The 26,871-nt window shown below is 41.6% G+C and overlaps 1 protein-coding gene across 4 annotated transcripts in view; it reads left to right on the top strand.

The window, feature by feature from the left end:
* The window catches only part of LOC110508726 (sodium- and chloride-dependent glycine transporter 1), an 87,502-nt gene that overhangs the window by 13,220 nt on the left and 47,411 nt on the right, over positions 1 to 26,871 (top strand). For 3 of the 4 annotated variants that reach the window (XM_036966943.1, XM_036966942.1, XM_036966945.1), the window contains exon 2: positions 21,288 to 21,545. Coding sequence is in view for 1 of the 4 variants with exons in the window: in XM_036966945.1 (XP_036822840.1) it covers positions 21,516 to 21,545 (30 nt within the window). In the remaining 3 variants the exon portion in view is untranslated. Of the gene's footprint in view, positions 1 to 12,167; positions 12,320 to 12,732; positions 12,858 to 21,287; positions 21,546 to 26,871 lie in introns of those variants that run through there. The other variant, XM_036966944.1, reaches the window with a different exon arrangement.

Raw genomic sequence — 26,871 nt, forward strand, 5'->3', positions numbered from 1 at the left:
CACCCTCTTTCTTGCTTTCTTGTCCTGCTATAACGACTGGTATGACGTTTTTTGCACCCCTTGTCTAAACTCAGCATAAGTGGTTTGTCAGTATTGAGGTCAATATTTGCTAGGTTCCAGTCTGACATCAAGCCACTACATTACCTTAGCTCTTAAGAACAACCCCCCAGCAGTAACCACAGGAGGCAGTTCTGACTTAAGTTTGATCCTCCTGAGGTGGGTTGTACAAATCTGCACCTACCACTCACAGACACAGTTCCCAGTGATATATCAACAATACAGTCAGTGCCCATTACTGGGCCAAGGCCTTATTCCACTAATCCAGTGAAAAGATTAACCAGGACTGGCCTAGCGCACGTGTGCACGTGCTTCTGTGTGTGTGTGTGCTTGTGTGTGTGCTTCTGTGCACGTGTGGGGTGTTCAGTGCATGGAAGGCCCGTAGATGGTAGCAGAGATTATGGCCTTGAAAAAAGATTCCGCATTCACAGCATTCTCAGCAGCATTTGGCTAGAATGTCTGGCGTAGAAGGAGTTCACAAAGAGATCTTTGTATGTCATCACTGTTCATTCCACAATAGCTAATTAAACCACCCCTACCCTCATGGGCTGAATCTGACATTTCCATCTTGTAACCCATTATTCTTTGTTGAGTAACATCTAAATGTTTGTTGTACCTCTTATACCACAACAAAAAAAACATTTATATATATATATATATATATATATATATATATATATATATATATATCTATAAAGGCTACATTAATTTCTCAGCTGAACAGATACCTTTACATTGTTCCATGAGTTTGGATGCTTCTTGGTCATGCTGTAAGTCAATGCCAATGTACAGTTCGAGCATGTACCAACCTGTGTCTATGTCTGTCTCAGTTGGGGTTATTCATAGGTTACCTCAAGCTTCTGTTTACTTGAATAAACTCTGTCATACAGTAGATTCAGATTGATTCTGCACATTTCCACTCGTCCTCATCAAAGTTATGGCTCTTGCTCCTGTTTTACCCTCTTAGCCAATATTTAGTGTGTCTATTTTGAGATTGCCTTATTGTTAGTTGGACTGAAATGAGTTTGTATTTTGTTTTCACCCATTGCAAAGGAAACAATCCAAAGAGAATATGCTTTGCAGCCAAACATCCTTAGCAGAAACCGGAAACCCCAGAATAGTGAAATTCAATGCTTTGTGCAACTCCACTAAGCCACGAGGCTGACACTAGGCCTAGCCCGTATCTGGCTGTGCCTGGTGTAGTAGTGGGGTGTGTGGTGCTCCGTAAACATAGTATTTACTGGCCTAATGCCAGTAAATACTATGCTAATAACTTCAAGAAATTGTTTCTAGAATGTGTCTTTCCCAATTTCACACTTAGCTGGTTCAATTTGGTTTTAGTAAACTCCCTCAGGAGGGGTAAAAACGCAATCCTAGGCAACACAGTGACTATGGTCTGGTTTCAATGATGGACTCTTTTGGCATAGAGAACCTACGTCACTTCCTACGTCGCTACTTTATCCCCTGGAATAAAATGCAGAATAGTAGCTAGCAAGATGGAGATCACAGAAGTTATTTTTAATGAGTGCTGTTTGCAAGTGGCTAGTTGGCATCAACTACCTTAACTAAAACCACTGCAAAGGTTTTGCGCACAAACTTTGTTTTTGAATTGTGACCGGCTGGATGGCTGCCTTGGTATTTGTTGGGAGAGCCCTGATCCCCCCCCCCCCCCCCCCCCCCCCCCCCCTTATCATTGTACGCAGTGATGTAGTTCCTCTATGCCAAAAGAGTCCATCATTGAAACCAGACCCTAATCACTGTGTTGCCTAGGATCGGGTTTTCGAGACTAAGCAGAAAGTGCCATGGGCCTAGCCCAACAAGCAGCAGTGAGGAACTGTAGTGTGAGCCCCCAGTGCTATCTATAGGGTGGAAGGCATGTGAGGAGGTGTAGTGTCATGTAGCAACAGAGACAGTAGGAGGAGGCCAATCTTACCATAGCAGATTGTTATTACTGCTTGTCCTGTAGTGATGAGGGAAATATCTATACAGTTACATATTGCAATATTAAGTATTGATTATTTTTATTATTTTTAAATTATAGATAGCGTTAGCTGGCGGTAGTCGGCTGTACCTGCTTTAAAACAAATGTTCTCATGCTCTCTGTCGTCTCTCTCAGACATATAATGAGTAATATGTGTGGAACATCCAATCGCAGTAAAATCACATTGTCGAATCGCAATACATACAGAATCGTGATAATCGCAATACATATCACATTGACACCTAAGTATTGTGATATTATCATATTGTGAGATCCCTGGCAATTCCTAGGCCCATTATCCTCCTCCCTTAGGTAAGGAGTAGTGGAATTGGAGTACAACTAACACCACTTAGCCTAAAATTGACCACAAAGAGGCTAAAGGACAAGGGCCAAGTGAGTTTTAGGACCTGTCGACTGGAGAAAGCCATTGTATGAATTAATCTGTTTGATGTTATGGCAGACATCCGCATGCATGTTTTACCCATTTCTTCTGTAATCCCTGCCAAAGCCAATAATGATCTCATTGTCGTTAGAATATATTATTGTAGTGTGATTGGGCCTGAAGTGATTGGGCCTCAATTCGAAGAGCATATCTGGATAATATGTAACACCACTTTTAGATCCATTTGTTTGGCAACAATAACTGGGTAGCATATCTATCTTGACTGAGAACACATGAGGGCATCCAAACTGTCCACAGGACTTTGAATGCTTTAACATGATTGAATAGAGTTAACAGCACCACCCCTCGAACGGCTATTCCTCAATAGTTGGATGCCTAAGCGTAATAAACATTCAGTTTGTGATAAAAGCACCAAATGTGGCACACGTTCATTCATTCAACATTCTCTCCTTTGTTTTGAGCCGGCATATCAGGAAATTGACCAACAAGTTGTTCCTGTAAGTTGTGTGCTGTTCACTCCTTCATCAATGTTAATGCACAAAATTTGCTGCATGTGATTCAAGCTGACTGAAATACAGCTGATTCAGATAACTAACTCGTCATCAAGCTATTTGAATTTTTTGAATGTTATTATTATTTTTTTAAGGAGCAGATCAGCTATAATATTGCAGATTGTGGCTTCTATCAGTGTAATTGTCTGCATCATTTCCAATCCCCCATATATTTTTGTTCTATCTTTATTATTTGCCCCTAACCCTACCACCCCTCTGCTAATTGGAGTAATTAACAACAATACTTAAGCTTCTACTTCCAGTTTATACATACTATATACATTTTACGGATACAGTATATTTTGCATTCATTATATTTTGTTTGTTTTTAGTCCCAGCCTTCAGCTACCCTCAACCACTCCCATCTATCTCTGAAGACCATCCAGTTTTGATTTCTAGCTGCCATATATTTTTCCACTGTTCTGAGATGTTTCACAAAAGTTCTGAACCTTTCTATTCTAATCATTTCTACAGATTGTATGTTAAAGATGAGAGAGAGAGAGAGAGAGAGAGAGAGAGAGAGAGAGAGAGAGAGAGAGAGAGAGAGAGAGAGAGAGAGAGAGAGAGAGAGAGAGAGAGAGAGAGAGAGAGAGAGAGAGAGAGAGAGAGAGAGAGAGAGAGAGAGAGAGAGAGAGAGAGAGAGAGAGAGAGAGAGAGAGAGAGAGAGAGAGAGAGAGAGAAAAAAAAATAGAGGCAGAGAATCCCAGTGGAGAGAGGGGAACCGGCCAGGCAGAGACAGCAAGGGCGGTTCGTTTCTCCAGTGCCTTTCCATTCAGCTTTACACTCCTGGGCCAGACTACACTCAATCATAGGATCTAGATGAGTCTTCAATTAAGACTTAAAGGTTGATATCGAGTCTCCGTCTCTCACATGGGTAGGCAGACCATTCCATAAAAATGGAGCTCTATATGAGAAAGCCCTGCATCCAGCTATTTGTTTAGGAATTCAAGGGACAGTAAGGAGGCCTGCGTCTTGTGACCGTACCGTACATGTAGGTATGTACAGCAGGACCAAATCGGAAAGATAGGTAGGATCAAGCCCAAGTAATGTTTTGTAGGTTAGCAGTAAAACCTTGAAATCAGCCCTTGCCTTGACAGGAAGCCAATGTAGGGAGGCTAGCACTGGAGTAATATGATCAAATTATTTAGTTCTAGTCAAGATTCTAGCAGCCGTGTTTAGCACTAACTGAAGTTTATTTAGTGCTTTAGCCGGGTGGCCGGAAAGTAGAGCTTTGCAGTAGTCTAACCTAGAAGTGACAAAAGCATGGATTCATTTTTCTGCATAATTTTTGGACAGAAAGTTCCTGATTTTTGCAATTTTACGTAGATGGAAAAAAGCTGTCCTTGAAACAGTGTTGATATGTTCGTCAAAAGAGAGATCGGGGTCCAGAGTAACGCCAAGGTCCTTCACAGTTTCATTTGAGACGACTGTACAACCATCAAGATTAATTGTCAGATTCAACAGAAGATCTCTTTGTTTCTTGGGACCTAGAACAAGCATCTCTGTTTTTTCCGAGTTTAAAAATAGAACATTTGCAGCCATCCACTTCCTTATGTTGAAACACAGGCTTCCAGCGAGGGCAATTTTGGGGCTTCACTATGTTTCATCGAAATGCACAGCTGTGTGTCATCCGCATAGCAGTGAAAATTAACATTATGTTTCCGAATGACATCACCAAGAGGTAAAATATACAGTGAAAACTAAAGTGGTCCTAAAACGGAACCTTGAGGAACACCGAAATTTACAGTTGATTTGTCAGAGGACAAACCATCCACAGAGACAAACTGATATCTTTCCGACAGATAAGATCTGAACCAGGCCAGAACTTGTCCGTGTAGACCAATTTGGGTTTCCAATCTCTCCAAAAGAATGTGGTGATCGATGGTATCAAAAGCAGCACTAAGGTCTAGGAGCACGAGGACAGATGCAGAGCCTCGGTCGAACGCCATTAAAATGTAATTTACCACCTTCACAAGTGCAGTCTCAGTGCTATGAATGGGTCTAAAACCAGACTGATGCATTTCGTATACATTGTTTGTTTTCAGGAAGGCAGTGAGTTGCTGCGCAGCAGGTTTTTCAACATTTTTTGAGAGGAATGGAAGATTCGATATAGGCCGATAGTTCTTTATATTTTCTGGGTCAAGGTTTGGCTTTTTCAAGAGAGGCTTTATTGCTGCCACTTTTAGTGAGTTTGGTACACATCCGGTGGATAGAGAGCCGTTTACTATGTTCAACATAGGAGGGCCAAGCACAGGAAGCAGCTCTTTCAGTAGTTTAGTCGGAATAGGGTCCAGTACGCAGCTTGAAGGTTTAGAGTCCATGATTATTTTGTGTCAAGATATATAGTACTAAAACACTTGAGTGTCTCCCTTGATTCTAGGTCCATGCAGAGTTGTGCAGACTCAGGACAACTGAGCTTTGGAGGAATACGCAGATTTAAAGAGGAGTCCGTAATTTGCTTTCTAATGATCATGATCTTTTCCTCAAAGAAGTTCATGAATTTATCACTGCTGAAGTGAAAGCCATCCTCTCTTGGGGAATGCTCCTTTTTAGTTAGCTTTGCGACAGTATCAAAAAGGAATTTCGGATTGTTCTTATTTTCCTCAATTAAGTTGGAAAAATAGGATGATCGAGCAGCAGTGAGGGCTCTTTGATACTGCACGGTACTGTCTTTCCAAGCTAGTCGGAAGACTTCCAGTTTGATGTGGCGCCTTTTACGTTCCAATTTTCTGGAAGCTTGCTTCAGAGCTCGGGTATTTCTTATGACAAATGTTTTTTGTTTTTAGGGGTGCGACTGCCTCTAGGGTATTGTGCAAGGTTAAATTGAGTTCCTCAGTTAGGTTAACTGAGTTAACTGATTTTTGTACTTTGACGCCCTTGGGTAGGCGGAGGGAGTCTGGAAGGGCATCTAGGAATCTTTGGGTTGTCCGACAATTTATAGCAATGACTTTTGATGATCCTTGGTTTGGGTCTGAGCAGATTATTTGTTGCGATTGCAAACATAATACAATGGGGGTCCGATAGTCCAGGATTATGAGGAAAAACATTAAGATCCACAACATTTATTCCAAGGGACAAAACTAGGTCCAGAGTATGGCTGTGGCAGTGAGTAGGTCCGGAGACATGTTGGACAAAACCCACTGAGTCGATGATGGCTCCGAAAGCCTTTTGGAGTGTGTCAGAGTCGTGTGTATAGGTGGCAGGGAAGTCAGACGCAGGAGAGTAAAACGAGTGTAATGGAGTCTTTTTAATATATGTCCACTAAACATGCTCCAAACACTAAATGTACATACATAATAAACATGGGTACGAGGACCCGTCGCGCACCTATACAAACATAAACACTGACATAAAACAATCTTTGACAAAGACATGAGGGGAAACAGAGGGTTAAATACACAACATGTAATGAATGGGATTGAAACCAGGTGTGTAGGAAGACAAGACAAAATCAATGAAAAATGGATCAATGATGGCTAGAAGACCGGTGACGTCGACCGCCGAGCAACGCCCGAACAAGCAGAGGCAACGACTTCGGCAGAAGTCGTGACAGAGTGGGTCTGTGGACTTGTACATGTGAAAATTAAAGTCACCAAAAATTTGAATATTATCTGCCATGACTACAAGGTCCGATAGGAATTCAGTGAACTCCGTGAGGAACGCTGTATATGGCCCAGGAGGCCTGTAAACAGTAGCTATAAAAAGTGATTGAGTAGTTTGCATAGATTTCATGAATAGAAGCTCAAAAGACGAAAACTGTTTATTTTTTTGGTAAATTGAAATTTGCTATCATAAATGTTAGCTACACCTCCGCCTTTGCGGGATGCGCGGGGATATGGTCACTAGTGTAACCAGGACGTGAGGCCTCATTTAACACAGTAAATTAATCCGGCTTAAACCATGTTTCAGTCAGACCAATCAAATCAAGATTATGATCAGTGATTAGTTCATTAACCATAACTGCCTTGGAAGTGAGGGATCTAACATTAAGTAGCCCTGTTTTGAGATGTGAGGTATCACAATCTCTTTCAATAATGACAGGAATGGAGGAGGTCTTTATTCCAGTAAGATTGCTAAGGCGAGCACCGCCTTGTTTAGTTTTGCCCAACCTAAGTCGAGGCACAGACACAGTCTCAATGGGAATAGCTGAGCTGACTACACTGACTGTGATGATGGCAGACTCCACTAAGCTGGCAGGCTGGCTAACAGGGGGAGTTAAAGCCCTGTCTATGTTTGTAGGTAAGATGAGAGCACCCCTCCAGCTAGGATGGAGTCCGTCACTCCTCAATAGGCCAGGCTTGGTCCTGTTTGTGGGTGAGTCCCAGAAAGAGGGCCAATTATCTACAAATTCTATCTTTTGGGAGGGGCAGAAAACAGTTTTCAACCAGCGATTGCGTTGTGAGAGACTGTGTAGAGCTCATCACTCCCCCTAACAGGGAGGGGGCCAGAGACAATTACTCGATGCAGACACATCTTTCTAGCTGATTTACACACTGAAGCTATGTTGCGCTTGGTGACCTCTGACTGTTTCATCCTAACATTGTTGGTGCCGACGTGGATAACAACATCCCTATACTCTCTACACTCGCCAGTTTTAGCTTTAGCCAGCACCATCTTCAGATTAGCCTTAACGTCGGTAGCCCTGCCCCCTGGTAAACAGTGTATGATCGCTGGATGATTCGTTTTTTAAGTCTAATACTGCGGGTAATTGAATCGCCAATGACTTGGGTTTTCAATTTGTCAGAGCTAATGGTGGGAGGCTTTGGTGTCTCAGACCCCGTAATGGGAGGAGTAGAGACCAGAGAAGGCTCGGCCTCTGACTCCGACTCGCTGCTTAATGGGGAAAACCGGTTGAAAGTTTCTGTCGGCTGAATGAGCGACACCAGTTGAGCATTCCTACAGCATTTCCCTCCAGAAGCCATGAGAAAGTTGTCTGGCTGCGGGGAGTGTGCAGTGATTTATACTACTATCTGTACTTACTGGTGATACAGACGCTGTTTCATCCTTTCCTACACTGAAATTACCCTTGCCTAACGATTGCGTCTGAAGCTGAGCTTGCAGCACAGCTATCCTCACCGTAAGGCGATCATTCTCCTGTATATTATGAGTACAGTGACTGCAATTAGAAGGCATCATGTTAATGTTACTACTTAGCTTCGGCTGGTGGAGGTCCTGACAAACCACGTCCAGGTAAAGCGTCCTGAGTGAAAAAGTTGAATGAAAAAAAGTAGAGCGAGGGAAAAACTAAAAATATAAACATAATTAAAAAGTAAAAAACATCAAGTTGTCATGTAGCAAAGTAAGGTTAGCAACAAAACGCACAACAGCGCCTAAACAAGTCTGCAAGTTGTGACCGGAAGCTGTGACACAGGCCACTCAGCAAGGAATACCGGTATATCATAAAATACGGTATACCGCCCAGGCCTTTGATGAGCCAGGTGTGTCTCGGGGTGATTACAGCCATCTATTGTATTTCATGAACTTGTCTAGACAATAGTGACCCATCCAATATATGTGGCTGGGGTGTGGTTATAGCATTTATTTCACATGACCCATCAATTTAGACGTGTGCCTGAGTAAGCATCATCTAATAATGATCAAATAGTTGTATCTGTACACTTTCTATTTTTAGTATTGCTACTATGCAAATATGCAAGTAACTACACTGCTCAAAAATATTAAGGGAACACTAAAATAACACATCCTAGATCTGAATGAATGAAATATTCTTATTAAATACTTTTTTCTTTACATAGTTGAATGTGCTGACAACAAAATCACACAAAAATTATCAATGGAAATCAAATTTATCAACCCATGGAGGTCTGGATTTGGAGTCACACTCAAAATTAAAGTGGAAAACCACACTACAGGCTGATCCAACTTTGATGTAATGTCCTTAAAACAAGTCGAAATGAGGCTCTGTAGTGTGTGTGGCCTCCACGTGCCTGTATGACCTCCCTACAACGCCTGGGCATGCTCCTGATGAGGTGGCGGATGGTCTCCTGAGGGATCTCCTCCCAGACCTGGACTAAAGCATCCGCCAACTCCTGGACACTCTGTATGTGGCGTTGGTGGATGGAGCGAGACATGATGTCCCAGATGTGCTCAATTGGATTCAGGTCTGGGGAACGGGCGGGCCAGTCCATAGCATCAATGCCTTCCTCTTGCAGGAACTGCTGACACACTCCAGCCACATGAGGTCTAGCATTGTCTTGCATTAGGAGGAACCCAGGGCCAACCGCACCATCATATGGTCTCACAAGGGGTCTGAGGATCTCATCTAGGTACCTAATGGCAGTCAGGCTACCTCTGGCGTGCACATGGAGGGCTGTGCGGCCCCCCAAAGAAATGCCACCCCACACCATGACTGACCCACCGCCAAACCGCTCATGCTGGAGGATGTTGCAGGCAGCAGAACGTTCTCCACGGCGTCTCCAGACTCTGTCACGTCTGTCACATGTGCTCAGTGTGAACCTGCTTTCATCTGTGAAGAGTTTGCCAATCTTGGTGTTCTCTGGCAAATGCCAAACGTCCTGCACGGTGTTGGGTTGTAAGCACAACCCCCACCTGTGGACGTCGGGTCCCCATACCACCCTCATGGAGTCTGTTTCTGACCGTTTGAGCAGACACATGCACATTTGTGGCCTGCTGGAGGTCATTTTGCAGGGCTCTGGCAGTGCTCCTCATTGCACAAAGGCGGAGGTAGCGGTCCTGCTGCTGGGTTGTTGCCCTCCTACGGCCTCCTCCACGTCTCCTGATGTACTGGCCTGTCTCCTGGTAGCGCCTCCATGCTCTGGACACTACGTTGACAGACACAGCAAACCTTCTTGCCACTACTCGCATTGATGTGCCATCCTGGATGAGCTGCACTACCTGAGCCACTTGTGTGGGTTGTAGACTCCGTCTCATGCTACCACTAGAGTGAAAGCACCGCCAGCATTCAAAAGTGACCAAAACATCAGCCAGGAAGCATAGGAACTGAGAAGTGGTCTGTGGTCACCACCTGCAGAACCACTCCTTTATTGGGGGTGTATTGCTAATTGCCTATAATTTCCACCTGTTGTCTATTCCATTTGCACAACAGCATGTGAAATTTATCGTCAATCAGTGTTGCTTCCCAAGTGGACAGTTTGATTTCACAGAAGTGTGATTGACTTGGAGTTACATTGTGTTGTTTAAGTGTTCCCTTTATTTTTTTGAGCAGTGTATTTCACTGTATCATTTACACCTTCTGTATCCTGTGCATGTGACACACATAATTTTATTTTATATAGTGTCTTTACCAGAGATGCCCCTTGTTCAGGGGCAGAATGACAGATTTTTACCTTGTCTGCTCAGGGATTCAATCTTGCAACCTTTTGGTTACAAGTCCAACGCGCTAACCACTAGGCTACCTGCCGCCCCAGTGATTGCTGTTTAGCACATGGCCTCACGTGAATCCTTAAAGAAATGGGTGGGGCTTAAGAAGAAATATCAGGCTGCAAAGAGAAGTACAAGATTGAACACTCAACTTTCAAGCTTTTTCCTCCTTAGTTACCACTATCAACGGTTCCCTTTACTGTGGGAGTTGTGATCGAATCAAAGTAATAGTACCCACTTTCAGTACAATATATGAAAAAAATGAACTATGCAATATTTAGTATTTAAACTAACTATGCATGAGATTTTGTTGCAGGCAGAACGCATCAGAGTAGGATTAGGTCTATACAGTGCCTTCGGAAAGTATTCAGACCCTTTGACTTTTTAAACATTTTGTTACGTTACATCCTTATTCTAAAATGGATTAAATAGTTTTTTCCCCTCATCAATCGACACACGATACCCCATAATGACAAAGCAAAAACAGTATTTTAGAAATGTTTGCTAATTTGTAAAGTAAAAAAAACATGAAATATTACATTTACATAAGTATTCAGACCCTTTACTCAGTACTTTGTTGAAGCACATTTGGCACTATTACAGCATTGAGTCTTCTTGGGTATGACGCTACAAGCTTGGCACACCTGTATTTGGGGAATTTCTCCCATTCATCTCTGCAGATCCTCTCAAGCTCTGTCATTTTAGATGGGGTGCCTTGCTGCCCAGCTATTTTCAGGTCTCTCCAGAGATGTTTGATCGAGTTCATGTCCGGGCTCCACAGAGGAACTCTGGAGCTCTATCAAAGTGACCATCAGGTTCTTGGTCACCTCCCTGAACAGGGTCTTCTCCCCTGATTGCTCAGTTTGGCCGGGTGGCCAGCTCTAGGAAGAGTCTTGGTGGTTCCAAACTTCTTCCACTTAAGAATGATGTGTTCTTTGGGACCTTCAATGCTGCAGAAATACTTTGGTACCCTTCCCCAGATCTGTGTCTTGACACAATCCTGTTTTGTGACTCTATGGACAATTCCTTCGACCTCATGACTTGTTTTTTTTTTTTTGAGACAGGGTTGAATACGCTAAGTAGCCAATAGGCAGAAGTTAGCATAATTTGTCTGATTCTCTGTGATAATGGTATGGAATAATAATACATTTTATTTTGTAAAGGGGTTTCTTGCATCAAACGACACAACATTTTCAATCACCTCCTTGTCTGAAGAACAAGTGGAAACAGGTTTTTTCAAAAGTCTCATGGAATGTAGGCCTAAATTGAACACCACACATTAGCTGCTACTGTAGGCTGAATGGTACAACAGCTATTTGTAAAAAATGTACGGGATCCATTTCTCTGTTGTTTTTGATAGTAAGCCACTCTAGTAACTTAAAGTGGGTACAGCCTCAGAGTTCACATTAAACACACACTGGAAGTTGCACAGAATTTTCACAACGTTCAAATTTGCGCTCAGCAGATCTGAAAATTAGTCAGGGCCGAATTTCTTCTGAGGAAACATTGGTGTGAACGATGCTGAATAGGTGTAGACAAAGAAGAGCTCTCCAGTAGGTGTACCAAAACATTCAAGGGCCCACCTTTCTTCACAGTCGTATAGACTACACAAATAAATGAATACATTATTTGGACATACTCATTCTAGGAAATGGGTATTGAAATTGAGAACACAAAAAAGGGAAGGAGAAGAGACCTGTAATTTTCCACCAATAACTCATTTTCACTCCTCCCAGGGGTGGAGCAACACTCATATGTGCTATACATACTACTAGAGCAGACCTGAGGGAAATTAACAAAACTGACTGAGTGGAGTGCATGGGATGGGGTGTTGGTCCACTCTGCAGACTAGTTAGTTTTTCATTGCTGAGGCCATCTTATCTAGTAGCTCCTTTGAAAGCCAACACTGTCTAGTAAAACCCAAAGCCTATTCTATCTTTGAGGGGAATTGCTCCTTCTGTGACGGTAAGACTTGGCTTTTAACCTAGTTTTATTTTACTTGTTGCATCAACTTAACTATTTAACCCTCTGGCATGTTTGATTATTCTGTGTGTTACATTGGAATGGGAGCTACACACTGAGTGTTCTCAACAATGAAGAACACCTGCCCTTTAGTGACCAGGTGAATCCAGGTGAAATCTATGATCCCTTATTGATGTCACTTGTTAGATTCACTTCAATCAGTGTAGATGAAGGGGAGGAGACAGGTTAAAGAAGGATTCTTAAGTATTGAGACTTGGACTGTGTATGAGTGCCATTCAGGGGGTGAATGGGCCAGACAGGATTTAAGTACCTTTGAACGGGGTATGATAGTAGGTGCCAGGCTCACCGGTTTGTGTCAAGAACTGTAACGCTACTGTTTTTTTCATGCTCAACAGTTTCCCGTGTGTACCAAGAATGGTCCACTACCCAAAGGACATCCAGCCAACTTGACACAACTGTGGGAAGCATTGGAGTCAACATGGACCAGCATCCGTGGGGAACGCTTTCATCACCTTGTAGAGTATGGACTCTGATGAATTGAGGCTGTTCTGAGGGCCAAAGGGGGTGCAACTCAATATTAGGAAGGTGTTTGTTCCTAATGTCTTGTACACTCAGTGTACATCATTAATCCTAACACACTATGGGATGTCAGGTCAACCGACTCCCAACACATTGATGCTGAAGATGATAAAGAGAGAGTTTCCCCAAGTTACAGAATGACACATCGATTTTGTTACCGTCTAAGCAGTCCCTGGCACGGGTCCCACATGCTAACTTTTAAGCAAAAGTTTATCAAAAGCTAACTGTTGGGGCTCTCGAGTGGCGCAGCAGTCTAAGGCACTACATCTCCGTGCTAGAGGCGTCACTACAGACACCCACTAAAGACACCCTAATCCAGGCTGTATCACAACCGGCTGTGATTGGGAGTCCCATAGGGCGGCGCACAATTGGCCCAGCGTCGTCCGGGTTTGGCCGGTGTAGGCCGTCATTGTAAATAAGAATGTGTTCTTAACTGACTTGCCTAGTTAAATAAAGGTTCAATAAAAGTATATAAAAAAAAAAAAACATGAATTTGTGGTACAAATCCCATTCAAGTCATGGGACCGATATTAGCATTTTTTGCGCATCATGTCCAAATCATCCGAAAGTATCAAAAATGTATTGAGAAACTCAACAGTCTCCTACAGATGTTTTGAAAATGATGAGCATGGATTGCTGTTATACCTTATCCACAGACTGCTTCTAGGGTCAGGAAACCAATATGTCAAAAGATATAGATCGTCCTAAATATGTTAAAAGGGCATTGTGTCATTGTACTTTCCCCCCCTTAGAATAAATAGGCACAATAGTTTTGTAATGCCCATAATTGACTCCTGGAAGGAAGCCTTTTTTTAAATGGTGTAATCATACCTAGTTACGTTGTATTATCATGTACAGTGCCTTCAGAAAGTATTTACTACTGCTGTGGCGGTCATGACATTTTGTCAGCTGGTTGTTGTCATGCAAAAGCCTGCCGGTCTCATGGAAATTGACCTTTAATTAACATAAACACGTTTAGCAATTCCAGGGCTCCATGCTTACAAGCCACTGATGCACACCTTTGGAGCATCTATATTTAAAAAAAAAAAAGTTATATACTGTACACCATCACAATAAATCCATGATTTATTTTAGGGAGGTTTAAAGAAACATGATATGAAGAAAAGTTATTTCAGAAGGACAGAATATGAGTTGTCCTACTGTATGTTTTCTGGCTATGTGCCATGCCATAATCTGTAGGCTTGTAAATGTAGGAGATAAGATAAGTCCCATGCCTTTATTTGATTTTCTAGTAAGAAGAATAGAATTGAACTTAACTGAATAAAATAGAAAGGATATTTTTCCCATTCTGTAGCGAGTGCACATATGAAGTGCATGAAAGTTGAGCGTTAAAGTGATAATTTGAAACAGGTCCTATATGCTAGATTTACAGTGCCTTGCGAAAGTATTCGGCCCCCTTGAACTTTGCGAACTTTTGCCACATTTCAGGCTTCAAACATAAAGATATAAAACTGTATTTTTTTGTGAAGAATCAACAACAAGTGGGACACAATCATGAAGTGGAACGACATTTATTGGATATTTCAAACTTTTTTAACAAATCAAAAACTGAAAAATTGGGCGTGCAAAATTATTCAGCCCCTTTACTTTCAGTGCAGCAAACTCTCTCCAGAAGTTCAGTGAGGATCTCTGAATGATCCAATGTTGACCTAAATGACTAATGATGATAAATACAATCCACCTGTGTGTAATCAAGTCTCCGTATCAATGCACCTGCACTGTGATAGTCTCAGAGGTCCGTTAAAAGCGCAGAGAGCATCATGAAGAACAAGGAACACACCAGGCAGGTCCGAGATACTGTTGTGAAGAAGTTTAAAGCCGGATTTGGATACAAAAAGATTTCCCAAGCTTTAAACATCCCAAGGAGCACTGTGCAAGCGATAATATTGAAATGGAAGGAGTATCAGACCACTGCAAATCTACCAAGACCTGCCGTCCCTCTAAACTTTCAGCTCATACAAGGAGAAGACTGATCCGAGATGCAGCCAAGAGGCCCATGATCACTCTGGATGAACTGCAGAGATCTACAGCTGAGGTGGGAGACTCTGTCCATAGGACAACAATCAGTCGTATATTGCACAAATCTGGCCTTTGGAAGAGTGGCAAGAAGAAAGCCATTTCTTAAAGATATCCATAAAAAGTGTCGTTTAAAGTTTGCCACAAGCCACCTGGGAGACACACCAAACATGTGGAAGAAGGTGCTCTGGTCAGATGAAACCAAAATTGAACTTTTTGGCAACAATGCAAAACGTAATGTTTGGCGTAAAAGCAACACAGCTCATCACTCTGAACACACCATCCCCACTGTCAAACATGGTGGTGGCAGCATCATGGTTTGGGCCTGCTTTTCTTCAGCAGGGACAGGGAAGATGGTTAAAATTGATGGGAAGATGGATGGAGCCAAATACAGGACCATTCTGGAAGAAAACCGGATGGAGTCTGCAAAAGACCTGAGACTGGGACGGAGATTTGTCTTCCAACAAGACAATGATCCAAAACATAAAGCAAAATCTACAATGGAATGGTTCAAAAATAAACATATCCAGGTGTTAGAATGGCCAAGTCAAAGTCCAGACCTGAATCCAATCGAGAATCTGTGGAAAGAACTGAAAACTGATGTTCACAAATGCTCTCCATCCAACCTCACTGAGCTCGAGCTGTTTTGCAAGGAGGAATGGGAAAAAAATTCAGTCTCTCGATGTGCAAAACTGATAGAGACATACCCCAAGCGACTTACAGCTGTAATCGCAGCAAAAGGTGTCGCTACAAAGTATTAACTTAAGGGGGCTGAATAATTTTGCACGCCCAATTTTTCAGTTTTTGATTTGTTAAAACAGTTTGAAATATCCAATAAATGTCGTTCCACTTCATGATTGTGTCCCACTTGTTGTTGATTCTTCACAAAAAAATACAGTTTTATATCTTTATGTTTGAATCCTGAAATGTGGCAAAAGGTCGCAAAGTTCAAGGGGGCCGAATACTTTCGCAAGGCACTGTAGAGTTTTCTGTCAATTTTAGTTGTGAATGATACAAACCTTAGAAGTGAAATCATACATGGACAGCACGATAGGCTATTGATTTGAAAAATTATTTCAAAAAAACTCTGTTCCTTGCCTCAGGCTGCACACGCTGTTTGCTCATCAAGTGATCATATTTTCACCTATAAGACTATTCTCAATGTAATCCAAAACGCAATCCAAAGCATCTCTCACTCACATGGCTCTCCGTTACCTGATTGGGTCGTTCGTTATCCAATTCCGAGGTGCAATTTGAAGATATTGGAAGAACTGTTGAAATGTACTTTTCGTCAGCCAATAAGATGAGTAGACCTAACAAACAGCAAAACCACTAGCCTATGTCAATCTACTATCCCCCATAGTACAAAGTCCACCTATTCTGTGCGAGAAATAAATATTCCAAACATAGTCTGGGACTGTTGCGGGATACGATAGATCACAAATGAATACAACCACACGCAACAGAACAGAACATTTAGCTTAAAATGTTGATGAACTATTAAGTTATTTCTTCACATTATAAACGCATCAATGCGCACATGGTAGTAGTCTATAAGCGCAAATGTTCCATTAGCGGAAAACACCATTATCAAAAGAGACAGCAAATGCAATTATGCATGTCATGCTTTTACTATAAAGGTTCATTTTTATTGTCAACATTATCTACCCCAAACTTGAAACTCACACACTCTTTATGTATGACAGTTAGGCTTTACACCCATTGTAATTAATGTGCTTTAGTTGTGACACAAACCTTATCAAACATATAGGCCTATGGGATAGGCTACATGGACTACAGGAAAAGGAGGACCGAGCACGCCCCCATTCTCATCGACTGGGCTGTAGTGGAGCAGGTTGAGAGCTTCAAGTCCCTTGGCTTCCACATCACCAACATGGTCCATGTACACCAAGACAGTCGTGAAGAGGGCACAAAAAAACCTATTCCCCCTCAGTAGACTGAAAAGATTTGGCATCGATCCTCAGATCCTCAAAAGGTCCAAGAGGCTTCTAAACAGCTTCTACCCCTAAGCCATAAGACTCCTGAACAGCTAATCAAATGGCTGCCCCCCTTCTACGCTGCTGCTACTCTCCGTTATTATCTATGCATAGTCACTTGAATAACTCTACCTACATGTACATATAACCTCAAATAACTTGACACCGGTGCCCCCCGCACACTGACTGTACCGGTATCCCCAGTATATAGCCCCACTATTGTTATTTACTGCTTCTCTTTAATTATTAGTTATTCTTCTCTCCTACTTTTTATATATATTTTTTACAACTTTTTTGTATATTTAATTTTTGGGGGTATTTTCTTAACTGCATTGTCGGTTAAGGGCTCGTAAGTAAACATTTCACTGTAAGGTCTACATGTAACGATGTACACTGAGAGTCAGTGAACAGCGCACCGACATGACACAAACAGAAACAACGGTGACTGGGGAAGAAACTAAAGGGAGTGACATATAAAGGGCAGGTAATGAAGGAGGTGATGGAGTCCAGTTGAGTGTCATTATGAGCATAACGCTGGTGACAGGTGTGCGCCATAACGAGCAGCCTGGTGACCTAGAGGCCGGAGAGGGAGCACATGTGACAATACCCCCTCCCAGATGCGCGGATGCCGACCAAGATGACGACCCCGGGGATCAGGAGCGGACCGGCTGCTAAGGCGCAGAAACCTGACGAACCGGCTGAAGTGTGAGAGCCTGATGAGCTGGCTGAGACCTCCCCGGTTGCCTCGGTCGAGGCATGGGAACCTGTTCACCCACTAATGCATGGGAGCCTGTCGAACCCGCTGAGGCATGGGAGCTTGTCGAACCCGCTGAGGCATGGGAGCTTGTCGAACTCGCTGAGGCATGGGAGCTTGTCGAACCCGCTGAGGCATGGGAGCTTGTCGAACCCGCTGAGGCATGGGAGCTTGTCGAACTCGCTGAGGCATGGGAGCTTGTCGAAACTGCTGAGGCATGGGAGCTTGTCGAACTTGCTGAGGCATGGGAGCTTGTCAAACCCGCTGAGGCATGGGAGCCTGTCGATCCCGCTGAGGTATTGAAACCCGTCGGGCCCGTTGAGGCAGGGGAACCCGACAAACCGTCTGAGGCCTCCCAGGTAGCTCCGGTTCGGACACGCGGACCCGACATCACCTCCAACACCAACGATGTACGCTGATAGTCGGGAAGCAAGTTCAGGGAGTGAATACGTTTAATAAATAAATGAACAGCGCACCAACATGACACAGAAACAGAAACAATGACGACTGGGGAAGAAACCAAAGGGAGTGACATATAAAGGGCAGGTAATCAAGGATGTGATGAAGTCCAGGTGTGCGGCATAACGAGCAGCCTGGTGACCTAGAGGCCGGAGAGGGACACACGTGACACTACACCTGTTGTATTTGGTGCATGTGACAAATACAATTTGATTTGACATGGGGTGTGTGACTGATTCGAAAAAGTTGCTAAAAAAGGCTTTGTTTCTTATGCTGGGCATAATTCACAAGTGATCATTTATAATTCACAAGTGATAGGCTGATATTGTCACCCATCAGACTATTCTTCATTTAGTCTTGTCTTTACATATACTAAATAATATATGTGGGACATTTGTTTTGATTTAGAATGGACCATTATCATGCACCTGTATCAAAACAGGGGCAGCGGAAAAAATACACGTCATCTATGCACTTAAATAGCAAGTGGAGGATGCTTTTCCCCATGGTTCATTTTCATACCAACCAGGCAGGCTATACTCCTGTTGTAAATATAAGCAATGTGCATAATATTAGGAATGTTGAGTAATAAATATCATAGGCCTAGCCTATAGAAAGGTGATGGGATCTTCGTCTTTTTATTAGCGGTTTTCTCCCACGATTACATAGCCTATTGAAATGTTGCGCAACATGAGCTCATGGGCTCTCAGGAAGTGTTTGATTAGATTTTCAAAACACATTTGCATTGATGTCAGAGTGATTAGAGGGACAATTGAGTGTTGAGTACCAGGCAGTTAGCAAGTTTGGTAATTTAAATAGCAGCAGCATTGGAGAAGCTTGGAGAAGTCTAATTACTGTGACTAAACGGTCATGTGGAATTTGACTGCCTTCATGACTCGTGACCGCCGGTGTGGCGGTAATACGGTCACCGCAACAGCATGCTTAAACTCTAATATGCATATGGGTGTTTTGACTTCATCATCACCTTAGAAAGCATTGTCCATTTCATTGTGTTAGGCTTTGAAACAACAACCACAATGAACATGTTTTCCACTCAGTTTCAACCTTTTTTATAACTTTTTTCTTCAAATTGACCAATCACAGTGAGGTGAGTTTTAAAAGTATGATAGGCCTACTGTTTTTATGATAAGTGTTTGATGTGATTTTCTATTGTATTTGCCTTAATGTCAGAGTGGTTAGAGGGACAATAGAGCCCTGAGTACCAGGCCATTAGCACCTGTTGATTGTTAGCAAGTTGGGTACAACCAACTCATGTCCAGTGTTTTAAGAGGAGATTACTGTGACTCCATATTGCTGTGACTCCACATTTTCTCCATATTTAGTTTTGTTACAGCCTGAATTTAAAATGTATTAACAATTTTCTTTGTCAAAATTTTTGGAAATTAATACAAAATTGAAAGTGGAAATGTTTTGAGTCAATAAGTATTCAACCACTTTGTTACGGCAAGCCTCAATAGGTTCAGGAGAAAAATGTGCTTCACAAATTGCATAATAAGTTATGAATTAGGCCGTGGATGGTGTATATATACACACAGTCACTAAAAAGATACAGGCATCCTTCCTGACTCAGTTGCCAGAGAGGAGGAAACTGCTCATGTATTTCACCTTGAGGCCAGTGGTGATTTTAAAACAATTACAGAATTTAATGGTTGTGATATGAGAACTGAAGATGGATCAACAACATTGTAGTTCTTCCACAATACTAACCTTAATGACAGAATAAAAAGAAGGAAGCCTGTACAGAATAAAACATATTACAAAACATGCATCCTGTTTGCAACAAGGCACTTAAGTATACAAAGCGTTATGTTTGGGGCAAATCCAACACATGACTGAGTACCACTTTTCATATTTTCAAGCATGATGGTTGCTGCATCATGTTATGGGTATGCTTGTCATTGGCAAGGACTAGCGAGTTGTTTAGGATAAAAATCAATGGAATAACTCAAATCCTGCTTTCCAACAGACACACATTCACCTTTGAGCAGGACAATAGCCTAAATCAAAAGGCCAAATCTACACTGGAGTTGCTTGCCAAGACAATATTGAATGTTCATGAGTGGCCAAGTTACAATTTTGACTTAAATCGACTTGAAAATCTATTGTCAGACTTCAAAATGGCTGTGTAGCAATGATAAACAATCAACTTGACAGAGCTTGAAGAATTTAAAAAAGATTATAATTTTTTTAAATAAATAATTAAAAAAATATTTTAAATAGGATTTTATGAAGAATAATATTGTACAATCCAGGTGTTGGAAGCTCTTAGAGACTTACCCCAAAAGACTCAGCTGTAATTGCCACCAAAGGTGCTTCTACAAGGTATTGACTTATCAATTAAATTATGTAATATGTTTTCACCATGTCATTATGGGGTATTGTGTGTAGAGAAAATATATTTAATCGATTTTGAATTCAGGTTGTAACACAACGAAATGTGGAATAAATCAAAGTGTATGAATACTTTCTGAAGGCACTTGTATGTATGATATTAATTATTGTTGTGTAATTCAATTTAAATATGGTGAATTTTAGCTTTAGTGAATGTTAATGAATTTTCCCATGGAATTAATTAGCTTATAGGATAAAAACAGCATCTTCCCCTGATACAGAGAGTAATTGATTTCTATGTGCTCCAAATGTAAAGTATTTGACTTGAACAATTTTACCATTGTCACATAATTGAATAAAAGAGAACAATGCAGACATCAAATTTCAATTCAATTTATACTGGGAAGTAATTAAACACTGTTAGCTTCCCATGTTCTTGGGTTCATTTCGATTACTGCTCTCTGCACTTGTTGTGCAATGTGCAGTCAATGACAAGTCTGAGCTTTTTCTCTAACAGTCGACTAATCTGTTTATACACTAGCACATTGTTTCAGCGATTAGTTTTCAGGAAAATTTCCATCTAGTTTCTCTCCAATCTGTGGCATATATCAGCATCCTCACCACTGGTGCCTTTGGTCAGCTAAAGACAAGTGTCTTCAACCATTAGAAAGGGAGGGAGTTTTTTCCCAGTGATGAAATTTATGTTTGAAATTGGGAAAGGAACTAAAAGTGTTGCCTCCACCCCCCTCCTTGTCACATGTCCCTTTCACAGGAAAGAAAAGTTCCTGGGTTAGTGGAGAATTAATACAAAGGAGAGACGCCACTTCAGCTACGGTCGGAGACAAGGGAATCGAGAGAGCAACGGGGCGACTTCGCACGCGAGCCGCTGTTACTGAAACATACCAGTGTCCAGAAGAAGACGAGCAGCAGCACGGACATAGACTACATCCTCACGGAAGAGAAAGAGGTCCCTCTGCTTGAAAGCGCTCCTGACTGAAGCATGGCGGAAAAGCAGTTTCCGGGGATTCTGGTGAGTTTAAGTTTATGTTTATTGTATTTATATTTAGTCTTTCCCCCTCCCTCCCATATTCATCTCCTCACACACCCCATCATAGACTGAGGGGAGTAGGTCGCCACACAAGTGTCTGGTGGGAAGACAAGAGGAGTTTTGTTTAGGACTGGTAAAATCACTTGTGGAGGTTTCTCTTCTTTAAGTGTGGCAAATCACACTTGAGCTACAGTATTGTTTAGTCAATGATGAGGAATAGCAGTGTGCAGCTGTTGCCCAGCAATTGAACATTAGTTGACCTTATGCTGCTGATCATGTATCCCTTTGTTACTTGGTCACTGGTCTAGCCCTATAGACCAAGGATCAGCTAACTGGATGACAACTGGAAAGACCTATAGTCTACCTAACAAAATGTAGGCTAATGAAATAAAAACATGTCTACTGTTTTTGTTGCTTTGTTAATTATTTTAAAAAAAATGTAATGTAGTTAGAATTCTAGCTAGTTGTAGAAACTTTAGCAAAATGATTTAATGTGGAGTTCTCATGAGATGTTATCAGTTATCAAGGTCAGTAGTGAAGTAAAGTTTGTGTTATTTCCCAAGTTTTCTGTTAATTTCTCTCTGTAGCCCTATTGCCACTTCAAATTTGTAGTCCCCAATTTTTGGGGGTACTTAATTTTCCCTGAAATATAGTTATTCTAATGTAATGCTTTTGGGTTATAGTGCCACATTTATAATGTTTGTGGGAGATAATCCAATGTTTACTTTGAAGACTATAAATTACATCCAATTAAAATATATAATTATTTTAGTAAAGGAAAAATAAATAATGTTTCATACCAAAAATAAAATGTTTTTGCATATCAACCAAATATCTGGTTAGTGACTTGAAAGGTCCTTTAGATAATATACAGTATGTACTTGGGTTAAAGTAATTGAATAGCACATTCATTTGAATGAAATGTTTTTTTTGTGTGTGAAGAATTATCCTTTTGGTTTAGCCTATCATTTGAAGACATAGAATAGGCCTATTTATCAAGTCCACAAGCTGTTACCTGTACTTGATCAATGAGATTCTCTGAGATTCTTGCTTGAATTTAGCCAAACGTTCCTAAGTGTCCTGTCTATTGTTTTATGTATTTTGGATGTGTTTAATGTTTGTATAACTTGTATGAAATTGGTTTTGACTATCCCTAATATTTCATTCCATGCCTTTATCCCTTTCGATTTTGACTACTGAGAACACTGGGGAACACTGGGGATAGTGGCTAGCAGCAGTATTAGTACTGAAGTAACTGGACCTTGGGTGGCGTTACCCAACCGGACCCATGTGTCTGTCAAGCAGGTATACTGCAGGCTGATTGTTTGACTTGGCCGAGGTGACTTTCGCAGCAGCCACTTCTGTAATTGTCTGAACAGTGTGTCCCTGGCTGAGGGCCACAGAGAAACTCTCCACTGAACTCAAATACAGCTTACTCACTACTTTAAAACTGCCTTAACTGTAATAAATTACACCTCTTGCTAGGCTAAATTAAATGATTAATTAATTTAATTGTAGAGGTTATGATGTAATTTTCCAGAGAACTAGCGTAACTTGATAAATCTTACACAAAATACATACCTTGAAAAAATTGACTGGCTCTTGCAGGTTGTTCCAAGGTTATACAGTTGTAAGACAATTTTACATACAGTTAGCTTATAGAATAAGCAAATAAAGATTGCAAGTAGTCACATAAATTATTTGTATTGTATTTTATAAGTGAGTCCTACTAGTCCTAGTCATCAAACCACTCTGTAAATATTTTTAGGCCAAGGCCTCAATAACAACATCACATGTTCTTCACAACAACATTTTCAAATTTCACACTGCTGTTAGTAAAACAGAGAAATGGACAGAGAGAGATAGTAAAACCTCTCTTATCTGGACAGGAAAAAAGCATACGAGTAAGGTCAAACCTTGAGGTTTAAATGTGAAGTCAAAAGTAAAAAGAGCCAAAATCCCTCAACCAAAAAACCCCTCCAAAAATCACTCCCCTCTTGTGATTGGTTCCCCCCTGCTCCGGTCCCCATAGCCGAGTCTGTTGTCTTCCACTGACAGACAGTGATGCTAGTCATTCCACAGGACCGAGCCCTTCTCCCGCCATCAATAACTGCCACGGCTCCCCTACATACAGTGTATTATTATATTACATACAGTAGAATTGCCTCCATCTTTAGATTTTATGACATGATGTATTACTGATTTATTTATAATGTTTTGTTCTTGTACATAATAGAGGTCGACCAATTAGGATTTTTCACCGCCGATACCGATTATTGGAGGACCAAAAAAGCCGATACCGATTTTTTTTTGTAATAATGACAATTAGAAACAATACTGAATGAACACTTATTTTAACTTAATATAATACATCAATAAAATAAATTTAGCCTCAAATAAATAATGAAACATGTTCAATTTGGTTTAAATAATGCAAAAACAAAGTGTTGGAGAAGAAAGTAAAAGTGCAATATGTGTCATGTAAGAAAGCTAACGTTTAAGTTCCTTGCTCAGAACATGAGAACATGTGAAAGCTGGTGGTTCCTTTTAACATGAGTCTTCAATATTCCCAGGTAAGATGTTTTAGGTTGTAGTTATTATAGGAATTAAATGACTATTTCTCTCTATACCATTTGTATTTCATATACCTTTGACTATTGGGTGTTCTAATAGGCACTTTAGTATTGCCAGTGTAACAGTATAGCTTCCGTCCCTCTCCTCGCTCCTCCCTGGGCTCGAACCAGGAACACAACGACAACAGCCACCCTCGAAGCAGCGTTACCCATGCAGAGCAAGGGGAACAACCACTCCAAGTCTCAGAGCGAGTGACGTTTGAAACGCTATTAACGCTATTGACGCACAACGAAGAGCTGCTGGCAAAATGCACGAAAGTGCTGTTTAATGAATGCTTACGAGCCTGCTGCTGCCTACCACCGCTCAGTCAGATATTTGTATGCTTGTATGCTCAGTCAGATTATATGCAACGCAGGACATGCTAGATAAACTAGTAATATCATCAACCATGTGTAGTAAACTAGTGATTATGATTGATTGTTTTTTATAAGATAAGTTAAATGCTAGCTAGCAACTTACCTTGGCTTACTCCATTCGCGTAACAGGCAGTCTCCTTGTGGAGTGCAACGAGAGAGAGGCAGGTGGTTATAGCATTGGACTAGTTAACTGTAAGGTTGCAAGGTTGAATCCCCCGAGCTGACAAGGTGAAAATCTGTCGTTCTGACCCTGAACGAGGCAGTTAACCCACCGTTCCTAGGCCGCCATTGAAAATAAGAATGTGTTCTTAACTGACTTGCCTAGTTAAATAAAGATTAAATAAAGGTGTAAAAAAAAAATGCCAAATCGGTGTTCAAAAATACAGATTTCCGATGAAATCGGCCCTAATTAATCGTCCATTGTGATTAATCGGTCGACCTCTAATACATAACCTACAGTAATTGACGTTTTAGTAGTTGTATACTTATTTTCACTTACTGCTAAAATTGCTCTTTCTAGTTTTCTATCTATTTGAGAGCTTACTTGCCATGGACATGCTGCTTATTCTGCTTGGGATTGTGCATTAGAAACCCAAGTCTGACTCTTTACAACCTTTCTAAGAGAGGCCGTATCTTCTGAATTGCTCTCCTGCATCTTTTATAGCGTATGGACTCACTTTCCCTGAATTGGCAGCCGGATGAGGTTTTGGTGCACAGTTTTACGAGACAGCTAGCTGTCTTATGCATTGAGACAGGATATGTTGGGGAAGGGACACGCATCACGTGTCGTTGTGCCTCTTCTGTAATCGTCTAAGACAGTGTTTGCCCTCTCCAGTCTTCCAGTACCCCCAACAGTATACATTTTTGTTCTAGCACCAGACGAGCACACCTGATTCAACTTGTCAACTAATCATCAAGCCTTCAATTAGTTGAATCAGGTGAGTTTGTCAGGGGCTACAACAGAAATGTGTGCTGTTGGGGGTTAGGAAACACTTCTCTAAGAAAGCGAAGAGAAAGAATGCATGTGAAACAGACATTGAAAACATATTCGTGCCCGGTAATGACGGGGGTATTTCTGCTTGGCCTGTCAGAGACGAAAGACTAAAGATCAGTAGCAGAGCGACTGTTAGCTGTGGTGACTTCTTGCACCCCCTCCCCTGGGTACTAGGGTAGTGCTGCAGTGAGTTGCATTTCCTATGGGCTGCCTGCTAATGTGGGCTTCTTTGCAGGGTCCCATAGGACAGGAGCCATCCCTGTTAAGGACCATTCTGCCATGAAAAGGTTTACAGTAGGTTACCTGCAGACTAAGTGATACAGAAATGTCTGTTCCATAGGAATGAAAAAGGGGAAAAAATAAGTATATTGCGAATATTGATGTAGTTTGTCTTTTATTGTTTCTTACTTGTTAACATTCTCACCTTGGAAAACTGGCCAGACATTTCATGTAGTATTGAGGCGTAGAGGATATAAACGACTTGTATGTTGTACATAATTCCCTTGCCCTGTGAAGTTTGTGTAAAGACAACGTGTGGCAAGCTTAAGTTCGTCTGTCCGTCAAGTCTTCAGTCTGCTTAAAGCTTTTCCTTCCCTTCTTATGTAAGGAGGACCATATTGAGCCGTCAGTCATTCACTTGAATTAGCTTGAGTGTTCACATCTTTGTAACTGTGCAACTGTGTTGCCTTCAGGGGCATGGGAACAGATGTGACGGAGCAAAGGGGAAGTCAAAACATGATTTCTGTTTGTTTGAGCCTCTGACTGTACAGTGCAGTGCACCAAGAAGCCGAGCCAGGGAAAATGCAGCCACTGTGGCGAAGGTACAATGGGGGGACAAGGGCCACCAAATGCCAAACACGTCCACTGCTGCGCTTCCTTTAAAAAGTTTCCCCAACCAAAGGGCCCATTGAGTTTCGGCCTTTAGATTTCATTTGAAGAAACCACTCAGGCTGAAAATTTAGTTTTTTCCTACTTTTCTTCCTCTCTCTTCTGTTTAATGGCAGCCCCTTCCAAATAAAGGATAAACAAAGTTAAAAGAAAAAGGGAGAGACCCACTTTCGCTGGCTACTTTGTGAAATTATGGACAGCAGTTGAGCATTGTGTTCCCTCGAGGCCTCTTAAATCTTCTCATCTCTTTTATTATTATTATTTTCAACGGTCCAATTGAGGTCCTTCAAAGGCTTTTCACCCCATATTTAGGTAATTTGTTGCGCTTGAACTCAACCTGCTCTGCCCCTTGTCTAGTGAATGGGAGATATAGGCATGGGACGAAGGGGGGTCCGTCGTTCTCAGCGCTCCCTCACAGGAACACCCGCCTTCATAT

The sequence above is a fragment of the Oncorhynchus mykiss genome, chromosome 28 (genome assembly GCF_013265735.2).
Source record: "Oncorhynchus mykiss isolate Arlee chromosome 28, USDA_OmykA_1.1, whole genome shotgun sequence".
Lineage (NCBI taxonomy): Eukaryota > Metazoa > Chordata > Actinopteri > Salmoniformes > Salmonidae > Oncorhynchus > Oncorhynchus mykiss.